The 16,834-nt window shown below is 46.6% G+C and overlaps 1 protein-coding gene across 13 annotated transcripts in view; it reads right to left on the minus strand.

The window, feature by feature from the left end:
* Positions 1–5,770: 5,770 nt before the first annotated feature.
* The window catches only part of ADCK1 (aarF domain containing kinase 1), a 73,817-nt gene continuing 62,753 nt past the window's right edge, over positions 5,771–16,834 (minus strand). For 12 of the 13 annotated variants that reach the window (XM_064423733.1, XM_064423726.1, XM_064423725.1 and 9 more), the window contains 4 exons: positions 12,353–12,502; positions 11,928–12,125; positions 8,142–8,335; positions 5,771–6,738 (listed from right to left, as the gene is read on the minus strand). In XM_064423733.1, coding sequence (XP_064279803.1) covers positions 6,567–6,738; positions 8,142–8,335; positions 11,928–12,125; positions 12,353–12,502 — 714 coding nt within the window. In that variant the 3' untranslated portion in view covers positions 5,771–6,566. The remainder of the gene's footprint in view (positions 6,739–8,141; positions 8,336–11,927; positions 12,126–12,352; positions 12,503–16,834) is intronic. The other variant, XM_064423729.1, reaches the window with a different exon arrangement.

Raw genomic sequence — 16,834 nt, forward strand, 5'->3', positions numbered from 1 at the left:
GTACCACACTTAGCTGATTCCTGCACCACATCAGTCTGCTTTCCTCCCTTTGTCTTCCTCTGCTGCTCTTTCCAATTCACACCAACGTGTTTTAGGCCTGTTGATACCTCAAAGTAAACCCTCAGTCTGCACCACCTCATTGCTTAGGTCTCCAAACCAGCTGTTGCAGAACAACTATTTGCCTACTGACCTTTTGCTCACAGATACTGCAGTTACAGGCTTGCCCTGCTCCAGTTTATCTGATGACACAGAGAAGCTACTGCAGTCCCAGCCATACTGGGTGCAGTGCAGGCAGCCATGGGACTCCCTGCCCTGTGATGTATGTGTCTCATATTGCCAAGTTTTCCTTTCAGCCTTATCAGCATGATGGATAGTTTAGCCTTGGTGAAGTACAAGACAGCAATAACAATGCCCATGATTTTTTTTTCTATATTTTCATTTAGAGCAATATGGTATTACCAGGCTTCATACATGTCACTTTGTTTATTAGCTACCATTTAGTAACCTCTTCCATCTTTGCTTTATTAAAGCTAGATGTACTGCTAGGCTGAGGATTGAAAAGAGAGGAAGGGTTCCTGGTACAACCACCCCAGACAGATGCTTGCTTGTGTACATCAATGCTGAGCCTGAAGCTACAAGCCTGCAAACTAAAACCACCACCAGCTAATGTGCATTTTACATGCAGACTTGTCCTGCTAGATCAGGCCCTAGTCCTGTAACATTCTTAGCAGAGCTTCAGTTACAAGAAGAGACTTTATGAGTGTTTTTTTATGCTCATATGTATCAGAGTATGGAATAGTACCCTCAGCAAATAAGATTCTGAATCAAATGGAAATAAAAAGAAAGTAAAACAAAATAATAGTAAAATGCCATGGCTCCTCCCTACTCCACTGTTCATGCAGTCTAGGTGAACAGTCTTTACCAGACCACCAGAAGTCACAAGTGCCTGGTTACAGTTAGCAGCTCAAAGGGGAAGTGTGCACAGAGCATCCTGAGTTCTGACATTGTGGCTGATCTGGAGTGACATGGAGGATGGTGCAGAATGATGTTCTCTGGGTCACACAAGTCAGCCCAAAAAGGTTGTTAGCATTTGACAAGGTCATCGTGAGCTGCACAGGATTGGCAGAAGGTGTGTGGGGTGGGTAAGAGCACGGTCAACATCCTGCCCAGGGCTCTCTCAGGCACTGCTGTGGATGGACACACAGCCATGTTCCCTGCAGGGGAGACAGGCACTGATCACTACTGGGACAGGTGTAGCTCCAAATACCCTGTCAGGGAAACTTCAAACTGTCTTGATGGGACCTGTTTACCATCACACAGAGATCACTGAGCATCCTTCCCACTCAGGAAGCCTTCAGCTGGACACATAGATAATTTACTCCGTCCCATTTAAAACCTTTATAAAGCCTGCAAACCACAACAGGGTCCTGGGAAGGTATCCACTGCCTTCCAGAAGGCACTGGACACGCAGGTTTTGTCCAAGAAAGAACACAAAAGGCAGCAGGCTGATAAAAACTGCAAGGCAAGCTATGCAGGCTGGCATTTGCCAGCACAGGCAGGCTCACACCCAGCTCCACCACTGAACCAAGCAGAAACAGTTGGTAAGCCCTGGCCTGGACTTCAAAGCAAAGACAAGACTTGATCAGGGATGTTATCTCATGTCTGAGCATAGTGACACAAAAGGAGAGCTGAGAAAGCTGAAACCCAGATTCAACCTCACATCCCACAGCACTGACTCAATGGCCATGTAAGCCAGCTCCCTGCCTGCTCCATGCCATGGCTGTATGGCTTCACCAACAGGCTGGCTGGGAGGGCCCACTGGGCATCTGACTCCTCTCCTGCTCTGAGGCAGACTCTAGCCAGCAGACCAGCTGAACTGCTCTGCTGGCCAGCCAGGATGGAGACCCTTTCTGGGTGACATGTCCTGGCTTTGCACCACCCTCCTGGTGAAGTTCATTCCTAACTTTGAAAACTCTGACTTGTGGCCATCAGCCTTTGTTTACTCATCTGGTACTGCCAGGAGGAGATTGGCTCTAATCCCCTTTCAAAGCCTCCAGCCATTATCAGCTCATCCCTCTACTTCTTCCTTCCAGGACTAAACAAGTCTATCTCCCTTATAGGCTATAGGAAGAGGTTCTGACTATGTCGTGTGCCCTCCACAAGACCAAATACAGTTCTCCAACATCTGTCTTCAACTGAGAGAACTGAAAGAGAACATAGTTTCAGGTGTGGACTCAGTAACACCAAGCAGAAGAGGAGAACAAGTAGCCCTGGACACGATTTCCACTGTAAGTTTGTGTTTACGTGGGGTCCCCTGTAACCCCTTCCTGCAGGGCTGCTAGTCCACTGGTAGGTTTTCCTAGTTCCAGTGATACCTCATAGAGCAACATGTGAGGTATGTCACCATCACCTGTATGATTCTTGGAAAGGGTAATTTTTCTTAGGCAGATAATTAATTAATTAAATGTCAGTCTCTTACCGTCCAGGTCTTTTACAGTCCTGGCCAGCACCTGAGCAGATGGTGAAGGAAGGAGGATGACCCACATCCTGCAGGCACCTCAGCAGGGCTGACTTAGGGCCAGCCCTTTTCTTTCCCTTCCCTCTCCTCTCCTTTTTTCATCCCTGTCTCTGCTCCCATCTGAATGCTGGGCATCTTGGCACAGCCCACAGTGTGTGACAGCTTCTTGCATGCTCCAGGACCCAGCAGGCTGCCCATACCCCTCTGGAGGCAGGGTGCAGGGGTGGATGGAATAGCAAAGCAGGATGCAGGGATGCACAGTGGAGGTGGGGAAGAGCCTTGCCAAGTGACGCACTGGAAGGGGGAGTCATCGTGAAGGCAATGACTTTGACACGGGCCAAGCTGCTCTCAAGTCACAGTTCATAAGACATATGCTGTGGGAAGCAGCATGTGATTCATTATGAAGCTTCTACACTGCAACTGCATGAGGTTTGTACACCCCTGCAAGATGGCAGAGAGCACCATGCAGCCTTGATGTGCAAATATAAATGCCACCCACCTGTCATCATTAGCGTTCACTAGATGGGCTAGGCAAAGGCTATGCTGTCCAGTCTGGACTAATGCTCCCTCTGGCTTTTCTTCAGCTGGATGCACAAAAGTATGTTCACTTCATACCCAAGATTCTTGGAAGTTTTGCAGAGCAACTTGATTTTCCGACTGCCCCATTTTCCACCTCCAGCAGATGTAATGATGGCACATATAAATGCTAGATGAAATGTCCACTGGTTTCCCAACACATGTGAGAGCACCAAGAGCATTAGAATTGGTGATGCCATAAGGCCACAACAAAGTACTTCATATTACAGGAGCTGAAAGTTGCCCATCAGTTTTGCACCTCTGGCCACAGCTCTGACTCTCATGTTAGTTCTGAGAAATAGTTGGTGGGCTGCAAGGCCAACATTTAATGTCTGCACCAAACTTCAGTTTGCTCACAACTGAAGTTGGGCAGACAGCAGCCTGTATGCTGCCTGTAAGCAAAACAGCAGAAGCTGTGTTTGCTGGTGGTGAAAACACCATTAAATGCAGGTTGGAAGGAGAGGCCACGTGCACAGACCTGGTCCAGGTTACCCATGTTTAACTGCAAATTGAGATGAGAAAGTGTCTTTTCAAAATTCTGTTAACACATTCACCTTTGAGAGCTTTCAGCAAAAAGGCAGGAATGTTACAGGGTCAAATGCCATGTGTTTGCTTGTTCTTTCTTAAGACAAACCTTCATTGATTGACTGTGAGAAGGGTGAGAGCTGAGCACAACTGATGGAGGAGTCCTCCTGCTAACAAAGAGCTTCCCAGAAGAGACTAACTACAACTGACAAAGCTCTGCCAAATATTCCCTGTTCTCTGCCTGCTGCACGTTGCCAGAAACTAGTCCAAGGGGCTGCTGGTTCCCTACCACTTCTAGAGTCAGGACCCTCCTCAGGTGGCAGAACTAGCAGTCATGTGGTGGGATTTTGAAGGAGGGAAACAACATGCATAGCTGAGACCAAGCTGTGAGCTTGACAGCCAATGTAAATGACAGCTACAGGGAGCCTCTCCACAACATGGGATCCTCTAGAAATGAGGGCCTAAATGTGGGATGAGCTTTCACTCACAGATGAGAAACCCAAATAGTGCTCTGGTCAGTATATCCAGCCATGAACAGGCAAAGTCATTTGCAGAAGCAGCTACAAGATGAGGATGTGCAGTTGGTGACCATTACTAGAGGGTCTCTGGGACTTCAACACAGCACACCAGGCCAGCTTTCTCAGAGGAGCTCTACTTGTGATGAGAACAAGTCAGGTCCACCCATGCTGGCCAGCCTACCAGCTGTAAGTGCCTGAGCAAGCTAGATTGCTCATATGACCAAAGATTAGTCATATACAGGCTGCAGCAGCAGTATCCCAGGGCCCCAGTGACTCTTTGTCAACTCAGGAGTCTCATTCTGCAATTACCCCCACTCCATTCCCTGATGCCATCATACAACCCAGAAAGTCAAGGGAATCTCTGACCTGTCATTGCAGGGGTTGGAGACAAGCTTTGCAAGGACATTCAATCTTACCAGGGCTTCTTTTTTGCTCTTAGCAAAGATCAGAGAGCACATCACTCTTGCTGCTGCCCCCAAAATAGGAAAGGCTCAGAGAGCTAATGCCAGGATCAGGTGATTGACTACTCAAAGAGACCTAAAACCCACATTCAGTAATACTGTGTCCAGAACCCTGCCAATCACACACCACTTCTTGGCAGTCCTGAGCCAGCCAGTTCTGCCTACATGCCTGTGAATGTACACAGACACTGTCTGCACATCTGCAGTCCCTAACCCACATGCCCAAGCCCGCCAGCAGCCAAGTACCTTTTCTGGATTACATTCCTTCTCTTTCCCACACAGCCAGCAAGATGATTGATTCACCAGGGACTCACACACACACTCTTACCTGCACTCTGTTCTCTGTTTCCTTTCCCAAGCAAATAAACTCACTTCAAGGTGGGGCCTCACACCTGTGCAAGTTGGAAAATTGTATAGAAACTGGGAGAGTGAATGGCCTTCTTGTGGCTTGCTCTCAGGCACCGTTTGGTGCCTGAGTAACCCTCAGATTAGCAAGCTTTCTGACAGTACACGGACATTCCCATCCTGTCCTTCATGTCCCCTTTCACCAAGATAGTTTATGAGAAAAGCTGAGATGATGTAAGCAGTCACCTCCATCCACCCTTCCTGGCTAAAGAAATTCTTACAAGCAGCAGAGCTGTAGCCCAGTATCTTAAATACGTCTCACATAAAGCAGACCTCTAGGTGAGGCTTTCTGGTAGCTGTCCCACAACTGCAGAATCAAAGCCATCAGACCTGTCACTTGCACCACCGAGCAAATGGCAGGTTTTTGTCTGAGGCCAGAGCACTAAAACATCACAGGCAGTGACAAGGTGAAATGCTCACTGTGGCATGGGGATGGTGACATCTCACAGATGTGCTGCAGTGCACTCCCACAGGCAGGGAGGAGGCAGGCTCAGCATGGATCTGGGAAGAAGGGTGTGAGGTGTCCTCCCAGCAGAAAAATAAATGCCTGCTCCTCCATTCCATCCCAACACACATCTGATGCAGTACCAGAGGACTCAGATGTGGTGCAAACCTCTTGGACAGAGAAAAGACGAAGTGGACATTTTGCTTACAAGGAGTTACTGGCACTGCCTGGCATGACTCCCTTGTGGAGAAATGGGAACAGGACTTAGGTTAGAGGCCCAAACATAACTCTAGTGCACAGCCAAGCATCCCTCCCCCAAAGGTCTTGGATACAACACATTTATTTTGTTGTGTGGAAGTATTGTACAGTACACATACATTACCAGCAGTTTCAGAGCCCTGAGTTGTCATTCTTACTGCCTTCCCAGAATTTCAGAAGAGGGACAAGATCACTTCCCCTTCCCCCATTTTACCTGCAAAGAAACAGGCCAGGAGAAGTCCAAAAACAGAGGCACTTGCTGACAGGACTGGAGATGAACCTTAGAAAGTCGGACTGCCAGTCCACCACTCTCACCATTTGAGTCCTCTTCCCCTGGTGCTGGAAGAGAAAACCCTAGTGACACCTTTCCACAAGGTCTCACTCCTCTGAGAAACATTCTGCGCACCTAAAGAGAAATCAGACTAAGGAGATTGCACAAACTAACATAAGCCCTATTGCATTTTAAAGGGACTTACCACCTCTGAGGGTCTGAGAAAAGTTTTGAGGCATTCTAGGTAGGGCTGGGATTCTCTTAAATTCTTTAAGATTGTTTAAGAAATATTCAAAAAGGCATTTGCTTCCAGCAAAATCCCACTAGAATCTGAGTGGAACTTAACCTGCACACATGAGGAAAGAAGGTATCACGCACCTACTTTTCCTAAACCACAAAACAATAGAGCTCTGGTACCAACTCAACCTCTCTGTGCCACAGAGGAAGCTAATGCTGTAAAAGAAAACGACAGTGCAGTGTGTAATGTGGATTAAGACCCAAAAATAGACAGAAATAGTCAGAAAGACAAATGTTCCATGGAGAGCAGAAGGGAGGGAGGGAGCACCCAGGCCTCTCCCACCAGTTCATGTCAGTACGTGAGATGGTGCATCCGTCTCAGGAGAGCAATGACCCAGTTCCCCAGCTGGGACCCCTTCAGCCACAGAAAGAGTTCATATAAGTTGATCTGCCACAGGCTTATGGCTTCTGTGAGTGAGATCTGGGCCCTCCTGTAAAGCGAGTGACTCTTGCTCCTCTGGTACCTAGAATGAGAGAAACAGCTGCATTAGATCCAGCAGGAAACAGCCCAGGAGGAAGGAGGCCTGTCCTACATCTTCTGCACAACTGACTCTCCCCAGGGATGGGCAATATCCCCCATCTGGAGAATCCCCAGGAAACAGGGATTTTCTCTAAGCAGTGCTTCTGAGGAGGTGGGGACCACCTTCCTTAGAATGAATCTGGCAGAAGAGAAAGCCAGCTCCCTTGAAATCTCAGTTCTCTTCCCACAGCATGTAGTGATCCTAGGTTAGGGCATTACTTTGCTTCTATGGCCACCTTCAGCTCACAGAGACAGGTGAGCACTCCTATTGCTTTTCCTGCTAGCACACTTTTAAGAGTCCAGCAATTCTGACACAAAGACTCCAGGGAAAGTATTTCTCCACCTTTCTTTAGCAGGGGCTAATTGGGATTCAGAGGTCCCTCATCAGCCCAAGAAATAACTGTTATTTCATCTACAAGGAGGAAGAATCTGAGGCAGAAGTGCATTGATTCATAAGACTCACAGAAGGAAATCACTTGCACTACTCCTGTTCCTGGCTTTTAAACATCAGCCTGATCTTCAGTCAGCCCAATCCCCTCAATCAGGCTGCAGTGAACTTTCAGATCTATACTACTCACAAATACTGCCTAGTAGTAATGCCTGTAATGGGCAAGAAGACCCGGCTCCTCCTCTGGGGGGAAAAATCTAAACCCTTAACCTAAGGCCTCCAACTCTACCCCTGTCTCCAGCTCCAGGGTGACAGGTTTGTCCTCTGGAGAGGGTGATGGATGTAAGAACAGTACAGACAGAGGCTGAGATGTGTAACTGAGCAGGGGTACGACCAGGGGAAGAGATCCAGAGCTAACAGAAATAGGTGAAAAGGTTGAGTCAGAGCCTTGTCAGGCCCCCTGTGGGGCCCTAATAAGCCTTAATGGCCTGACTAGCCTGGAATCACCCCCAACCCTCTGCTCACAGGCCCAGGAACTTCAGTTAATCTCAGACCTGCAGTTTCAGTTCCTGCCTGAGCTACACTGGAAGAGTAATGGTCCTCAGCTCATACCCTGCTGCGAAGCCCCATGGCCTGGACCTCAACTCACATGTTGACTTCTTTGCTTGATCTCAGCCGTGTCTTGTCACTATGGACCTGCCTGACAACCACCACACAATCTACAGATTGACTTTCTGGTTGCTCTTAGACCCCATCACCAGGATTCTGCCTTATCATGTGGACTTTTGATTGGATCCAACCACTGTCTCAGGGTCTGTCCTGCTTGCCTTGCTCAGCTGCAGTGGGACTGGACCCTGACTGGCCTGCTGTGCCTGGGATCTCCCCCATCTCCCAGACCACAGGAACCATCAGCTCCTGCTGCTCCTCGTCTGGCTCTGATGCCTGGGTAAGAGACTCACGTGGAAACAGCTCTGATGCAGCAGCGAGACATGTTGAGGAAGGAGCTGGCACTGGCCCGTGTGTGCAGGGCTGACTCAATCCCCCTTAACAAGTCGTTGGTCTTCAGCAGAAGCAGCATCTGACGGGGAACATTGTTGAGGAGCTGGGTGATCTGGGGCAAGTAAGCAGCAGCGTTGGACCGGATCTCCATGTCCTGTGGCCAGCCAGGTCATGTCAAGGAGAAAGAAGAGAGAAGGTGAGAGTACATGGGAAATCCAGGTCCAGATGCAGCTGAGATTGGCCAGGAAGAGACAGTGTTTCAACAGACCTTGACAGTAGACCAGAAGCTACAGAGCTGTGTCCTGCTTTCCTGCAGACACTGGGCACAGCACTCACAGCACAGATCCCAACTGCCCTTCAGTGAGACAAGGACCCATCCCCTCACTGGCAGGGTTAATAGCCTCTCAGGAGAACAGCCACTCACTGCTGTCTTGACTCTTAGTTCTAAGCAGCCTGCAGCAACCAAATATCAATACTCCCCTTGGAGACTTATCATTTCATCAGCCCCAAAACTGGCTGAGTTGCAGGTAGCAGAATTGCTCAGGAAGGTGGAGGCATGCTGCAAGACAACCAAGCTGCTTGCTCTTCGCTGCCCCATGGAACTCATGGCTCTATGCTATACTGATGAAGCCATTTCCAAGGTCCAGTTTAGTCCTCGGTCCTCAACACAAATCAGTAGAGGTGAGAAAAAAATTATGCAGTTAAGCATCATGTTAACCCAAGAGATAAACATCATCAAATTGTCATCTGTCAGATCTAGATCTATATCCTATATGACAGCAGCCAGTAGCAGATAATTAAGGGAAGAGTGTAAGTTCAAGGCAATCCTTCATTTTCTCTGGTTCTCTAGATTCCAACAAACACATTGCCTACTGAAAGAAGCCAGTGATAACATAGGGAGTACAGCCTGAGCCATTGAAGATGAGCTCCTCTCCAAATACAAGCCACCAGCACATGCAAGACAGTCAGCTGTGCCTCTTCTTCATGTTTTTGGATCTGAGAGTTCCCTCACCACCCTAGCAAATGTAGCACAGTGTAGCTGGGAGCTGGTCCTATATGCATACCTTGTCCCTACCTCTTCCTACAGAGGCCATCATGACATGAAATCCAAAGACAAGTCTCTGGAACATCTGAAATCTACAAAATCCAGGAGGATACATGCAGGGGGGCAGTAAATAACTTCACACAGGAAGGAGGCTTCTTTGTGGGAAACGACAGCTCTAAAGCTTTCTCTCCTCTGGAATGAGGGATGGCCTATATTGTATGATGTGGATCTCACACTCTTTGTGAACTCCAAACTTATTATAAAGGAACAGACCTGCACAAACTGAGTGTGCCTGTCACGATAGTCAGAGATGTACACAGCTCACACACCACCATGATTGCTGTTAACAAACCAATCTTTGTGTCCTCCTGCCTCCATCACTCACCAGATACACAAGGCTTGAGCAAGAAGATGCTTAGCTCTCCTATATGTTGTTTTGTTGCATTATTTGTTGGCAGAAAATTCCTCCCTGATTATCCCTTATCCCTTTCTCCAGCCAGCATCATTGCAGAGCTTACATTATTTTCCAGACATAGATTTTCTTTTCTATTTCTTTTCCTTTTATTTTTAGCTCCAGCTGCTTGTCCACATCACAAAACAACCACATGATCAGTCATCAGAACTGTCACTTTCCATCAAGGGCAAAGCCTGTGCGCAGAGGAAGAAATAAGCTAAGCCACAGGACCTGAGAAAAGCCCCTTGGCTGCAGCTGCTGAGGCTGCTGCAGGATGCAGCAAAAGACATCATTAAATCAGATGAGATGAGGCTAGCAGCCACCCTGAGCAATCAGCTGCCTGGCCCTGGTTTAAGGCAGGAACAACTATACCTATGGCAATGTTCTTACATTTGCCCAGCCTGCACCTAAACTCTCCAGTAACATGAATCAAAACCTCCCCAGACCACCTACACACTGGCATTTCACTGCTTTGCCACTAGATCTGACTTTTCTCATGCTTAGCTGAATTTAAACTCATGACTGCTTGTCCTGCTTGCAGCACTAGAAAATCACTTCTACAACTCTTCCTGACCTGCCTTTTCCAGATTTTTTCCTGAGCTAACTTGCTCAGACTTATTAATGGGTTGCATCTACTCGGCCACTAGTCCTTGTAGATTCCTACTGGACTTGCCCCAGTTTCATCAGACCTTTCTCAAGATGTAGTGTCCCAGACTAAGTACAGCACTACAGATAAGATTTTGTTTCAGGAAGGTTGTTTCCTTGTCTCACAGGCTATTGTCATGTTGATACATCCTCAGGCACACTCTCTGGAGCTCTGTACTGATGGTACCTGCCTACACAGCGCTCAGCTCTTGCTGCTGATAAGATCTTTCAAATTCACCTCTAAAGTAAGGGCAAGCAGCAGCTCATTTCCTAATGCCACAGCAAATCTGCTCAGCTCCCCATTATCTGCTGCAGGATTATCTAGTTTCAGCATTAATTGTGTCATGTAGGCAAAGACAACAGAGCTGGTTCCATACACGCACTTCAACTCAATGACAAAGTTCATTAGCACACACAGGGTACCATGTAGCTGCAGCTACACCTCTGGTTAACCTTCACAAGCAAGTTGGGAATAACATTGCTCACTAACTCAGATTCAACACTGGCCTTGTAGTATTGGAGTCAGTGCTGTGCCAATTTGCTTTGGCACCTCTGAATTTTCTTCTGGAGCCGGTAGCTCCAGAACTCACCAGATCAAGCATAGATCTGTTAGACAGCCATCATATTATTTCTGATGTGCAGAAAATTAACTCAGATAATTGGGAGGGAAGGGGTCTATTACCCAAGGTATCTGAACTACTCATTGCTATGGATAATGGCAAGCCCGTACAGCAAATTCTGCCACATCCATCAAAATGAAGGAACTTTTGGAAGAGCATTTCATAGGACAATATTATAACGCTACTTAAATGAATTTCATCTGCTCTACTACAGATGTGTGCAGATAAAAGCAAACCATAGGATACAACACACTTCTACTTACTCGTCCATTGGCTGAATCACATCACTTCATGTTCTCCTCTAGAAACAGCACAATTGGCAGGGCTGCTACTATTCTTAAGGTGGTGTATTGTGTGTATCAGGGGTGCAAGGAGGCGCGAGAAGGATCCCAGCATGTGTGGATACGAAAGGGTGGAAAATGTAAGTGGCAATTTCCCAGATTTGTAGTGACTGAGTGACAGGATCTGCAGTTAAGCAACCTTGACTCCAAGTTAATAGGGTTTTTGATTGGGAGGTAATTTCCAGGTTTTTTTAGGAGTTTATATCAGTGCTGATAGTCATTTACATGAATAGTGATAATGCATTATCCTTCTCGTGTCTTCTCACTAAACCTTTATGTCTCCTGTACCTTATCCTAGCCTCCTTGATGGTTTTGTATACAGCTGCATTCAATATTTTTTTAAGGAAAGGACAATCCACTAATATTTCCCCAGAAATGGTGAATAGTTAGGTATTAAAATATTAAACAAAATTTAAGCAGCACATAACAAGTGAATCTGGGAAATTAAATTCAGCCACTATAAAGCATATTGCAGAAGGAGTCCTGCTTTTTTCTAGATCAGCTATCACTGCAGAAATTGCTACAGATCTGGCAGGGGTTGCCCAGCACTGCTGTACTATCAGTGGTGCTAGTGATTTCAACATAGAAAGGTACTGAGGAGAAGCAAGGGCACACATTAGGGAAGGACACACAAGACCTACCTCACTGGCAGAGACTGGTGACTGGTCAATGCCCCTGTTGACAGACTCCCAAGATCTGGCAGTCAGCATGCAGGCAAAGAGAGGATACAAATCCCCTGCCCCAAGCCGCCGGCTGTACTTCTGCACCCTCTTCATATCAGCCTTGATGAGGGCCTGCCAAAGGTGGCAGTAGTCCATGCGGAATGACTCGCTCAGCACCTGGAAAGGAAGACATGGTCCCAGAAGCCCACAGAGGACAAGAAACGGGGAAAAGTCTTCCATCCCTTACTTGTGCCCTATCCTCCATTTCAGAGTCAAAAAATATTATTAGGGGGTTATGGAACTATTAGGCAAAACTTATTCATATGTGCTTAGAGAGGCAAGGCTGCAACCTGGTGCCTAAAGGCAGCCTCACAAGGCCCTGGAAGCCTCTCACACCTACATACCTGGTAGAGCCCATGATCCAGGAGAATAATGTGAGCCTTGCCAGAGGCTGGACACTTCTTCACTAGCACATTGCCTGGGTGTGGGTCACAGTGCACAAAGCCATTCACAAAGATCATTTCGCTGTAGAGCTTCCCCAAGTTGCGAGAGATCTGTGAGGAGACGAGATGGTCACACACTGCCACCCACAGTAAGGTGCCTGCCGGGGAGGGGAGGCAGCCTCTGTGTGACAACCCAGGTAGCAAGGGTCTGTACATGCTCATATCCCCACGCAGAACTCCTGCAGCTCCTCACACTGATGGAGGCACAGGGTGGCTGCAGGCATCTACAGGTAGCAGGGTAGTCCAGGAGATTCAGGGAAGGATCCATGCAGAGAGCACCATGAAGGTGTTTGTGGGATCATGGGTTATTTAAATACACTTTTCTAGCATTAAAAAAAAGAGACAATACCTGTGGGTAGGAATGGGGTTTCAGGTAAAGAGGAGGAAAGTGGGACAGCAGATAGTGGCAGACATGCATTCCCAGGGAATGCAGGGAAATTGCTGCTGGGGGAGGAAGACTCAGGTGTTTCCAACCATGGATGGCAGCAGGACACGGCAGAGAAGGGGTGAGGGGAGATTCAGCCAGTCAGTCTGCTCACCAGAATGAATATCAGCTCCCTTTACCCTCCCCCCCATCACACTGTCCCCCACTTTCCCTCTTCCTTTCCTCAGACCCATGCTAATCTGATTTGCAATGTCTGTGAAGATGAGGAAGCACAGAAAAGCTGTTTAAAACATCCTGTCACTGCTGTGTCCCTCCATACCACTGCTCCTTATCACCAAGAGATGCTATTAAAGTTAAAAACCTCCTAGAAAAAAGCAAACATCCCCAGGGCATGAGATCAATCCCTTGCCATACACTAACACAGCAGCCTTGCCCTACTATCCCACCACCAGCCCTCCCTGCCATCCCAAGAAGCACAGTGCTCCGCAGCAGAGTGCTGAACAAGCAATTAAAAGACAGTTGTTATAAATTATTCCAAGCATATCTGAAGACACACCCTGTAAGCAGCAAACTGGCAGCTGTCCCCATAAGCAGAGGTGGTAGAAGAGGTAACAGGGATAGTAATAACAGCTCATCCTGCAGAAAACCAGACAGACAAGAAAGGGCTTGGTTTAGCCACCTCTGAAACATGGCCACCTCTGAGAAGAGCATTCACTGTGAATAGTGGCTAAGTAACTACAAATGAGGAAAAATAACAAGAACCCTTCCTGCAGCACAACAACAGGGACAGTGTAGGATCACGTGAAACCATCCTCTGTCCTCAGGTGGGACCTGGAACCACTGTTGAATCACGTGAATGCTGGCCCACCCAATGATGAATCACTCACACAGACAGAACAGCACAGCCCTGTGATGTCCTGTACTGCAGCTTCCCCAACGCCACGCAGGTGTTATTTTAAGCACTGACTGAGGGGAGTGATATTTCCCTTCTGAATCACCAGCAGAGATCACCAGAGCCATGAAGTGACCCTTGCAAGTCTCCTTGATCGGCAAGCTCTAAAATTAGATAGGACCAAAGTACCAGGTGCTGTGATCTCACATAAGAGCTGAGTAGCCCTTGGTGACAGTCCAAGGACATGCCAAATAGTTCTTTAAGCCCATCACGTAACTCATTCACAAAGCCTCCCAGGGACCCATAGACCAGAAGGAATGGACTCAGACATTATGACTGATCACAGCATCAATCCTGATACTGGTGTGCACACACTGTGCTAACCACACTCGGCCCTCACTGTCTCAGCCACTTGTTCTCCAAGGGCATGGAAAAACAGAATTTTAGAAGATGAGGACTTGGGGACAAACTGGGGACCAACATGATGCCTCATACCCATTGAGCACAAGTCCAGGCTGGGAGTTCTGCAAACCTATTGACTGGTCATGGCCGAAGGGGTTGTGCAATCTCCATCCTTAGAGGTTTTGCAGACCTGACTGGTTAATACCCTGAGTAAGCTGGTCTGACCTCATAACTGACCCTGCCTTAGAAGGAGATTTGATAGAAACCTTCCTGAGGTTCCCTTCCAAACCCAAATATCCTAGGATCCTACAGAAATGCCTCTCACCAGGTTATCCATGCCACCCTCATTAACAGCATCTTATGATTTGGCTGTTCCAGATGCAGAGATGGTCCCCCCTCCTGAGTCACCATCAGCAGAAAAATGACTATGTAGATCCATGGTCACAACCTCTTACAGCCTGTAATGCAACACAAAAGCAGCTTGAGATCCATCTTCCCATCCTCCCATGAAAACAGAGGGGTCACAGCTCTGCTCAGACTCACAGGCTGAGTCATGGGTAGAAGACAATGTTCACTGCAAGATCCTCATCCTCTTGCTCTTCTTTGCTGTTCTTATATTTACCTATTCCTCAACATACAACCTTGAGCATCTCCAGTATCTTCAACTAAACTTTATGACTTCTTTAAGACATATGAATGTATTTCTGTACTATTTCATTAGCATACAGAAGATATGTTACAGGGACTTATGATGCAAGCATATAAAAAGTCTTCACTTTCAGAAAAAATTTACCACGGAGCTGTGGTGCACACTAAAGTATTTTCACATAATTTTGTCTGTTGTCATACCTCTGAAATAGGACACAAAATAAATTAAGGTAGAAAGCAACAACACTGTCAAATTCTAAACAAAATAGGAAGCTTTACACTCTAGGTATTAAAGTGTAGTATTATGAATAGTGACCTATCATCATAATTCAGACAAAGGGAGTTTAAATTTCTTGACAAAAAGTTTAGGGAAAAAAACCATGAAACCTTTATATACATTAATTCTTCAGTACTGTGCCTTGTCACTTCAGGCCCTTATTCCACCCTTACTGAGAAGGCCACTGGAAAAGTAATAACTACAGAATTCACTTTGGAAGAACATGGCTAGGTGAAATGAGAAAACAGACTTATGAAAACCTCTGTTCAGCAGAAGGGAGGAATTCAGCACACATTTAGGCTATGTAAGACCTCACGGTGAAGGTGCATCACAAATTAGAAAAACGGTTGCAATGATTTACAGAAGCAAAGGCCACAGTTAACACACAGGCTTTTTGTTATGACACAGAGAGGTCATCAGTCCTTTCCCTGTTTATCATCCAACAAAACAAGGTCTTTATCATTACCGCTGTCCCCCAGCATTGCTCTGCTGCACACTGTAAAAAAATAATAATCAGTCTTGGAATTCTGCATTCACTTCCAGACACCTCATTAACTCAAGAGATACAGACTACACAGAGGGAGTTCAGAGAAAGCAAATAAATGAGCATGATGCAGGAGGCATTTACATGGGATAAAGATTAAAAGAGCTGAAGATTCCTAAGTTGGCTAAGGAATGGCAGAGGAGGAACAGTCTACCAGTTAGGAGGTTTGAATAGCGAGGAAGCAGAAGCACCTGTAGTTCTGTATGTGCTACAAGAAATACAACCAGGCAAAAGCGGGTGTCCTCATAAATGGCATAATTTAGGTGCAACACATAAGAACAAAAACTATGCTGATCAGCAAGCAGAGCTTAGCTCGATGTATCAGGACGACATCAGGCTCTGGGTCTTGCCGGAGGCATGTCCCTGCCTTTTGCCAGAAGGAGTGTTATTGCCTAAAAGAAGTTAAATTTGCCTGTCTGTGCTGCAGCAGAATATGATGACTACAGTCACCAAGTGAGCCTGTGGCCTTTACCAGTCAATGCAAATACCAACCTGCCATTGCCAAATTATGTGACATGACCGTGACACCATGTCAGGCAAACCACACACTTTCAGCCCAACGTTTTCATTTTGAAAAAAAACAGACCTGAGGAATAAACAGATGGCTGACAACAATCAAACAATGGAGTGACACATACATGTATAACAGCTGGACTTCGGAACAACCTAAGCACATGAAGTGCTTTTTACCTACTCAATCTGACTTTTCACTTAACATTGCTCCTTTTTATTCCTTTCCACCACTTCAGTCCTCAAAAAGTGCTATTGCTACTCTGCTCTTCCTCTACAATGTCAGACCTCCCAACTTGGTGACATCAACAATCTCCTTGATACAGTTCTGTTTATGTTGAAGTCATCGCCAATTTGTTAAATGAGATCTGTTTCTAGATCAAATCTCATTGCTTCTATGAGTTTCTTACCTACTTTGCAATTTTCCTACTAATCCCCACTTTTTCTCATTAATGGAGTCACATCCAGTGTATCAAATATTTTAACAAGTACGCCTACTGCATTTCTGTCACCTAACTCAAAGGATCCCAAGCTGCAGTGCAGGTACTAGCAGTGATATATTTCTTCTTGTATATGTATACAGCCACAATATGTTGCTGCCATCAGTTTTGAAAGCCTAGACAACCTGTCACCCTTGTCACTCTATGCAACTCTCCTCTCAACCAATCAGCACACCCTCTGACAGAGCAACGTGACAATAACAAAACTCTAGAAAGTTCATCACA

The sequence above is a fragment of the Passer domesticus genome, chromosome 6, assembly GCF_036417665.1.
Source record: "Passer domesticus isolate bPasDom1 chromosome 6, bPasDom1.hap1, whole genome shotgun sequence".
In the NCBI taxonomy this organism is placed as follows: Eukaryota; Metazoa; Chordata; class Aves; order Passeriformes; family Passeridae; genus Passer; species Passer domesticus.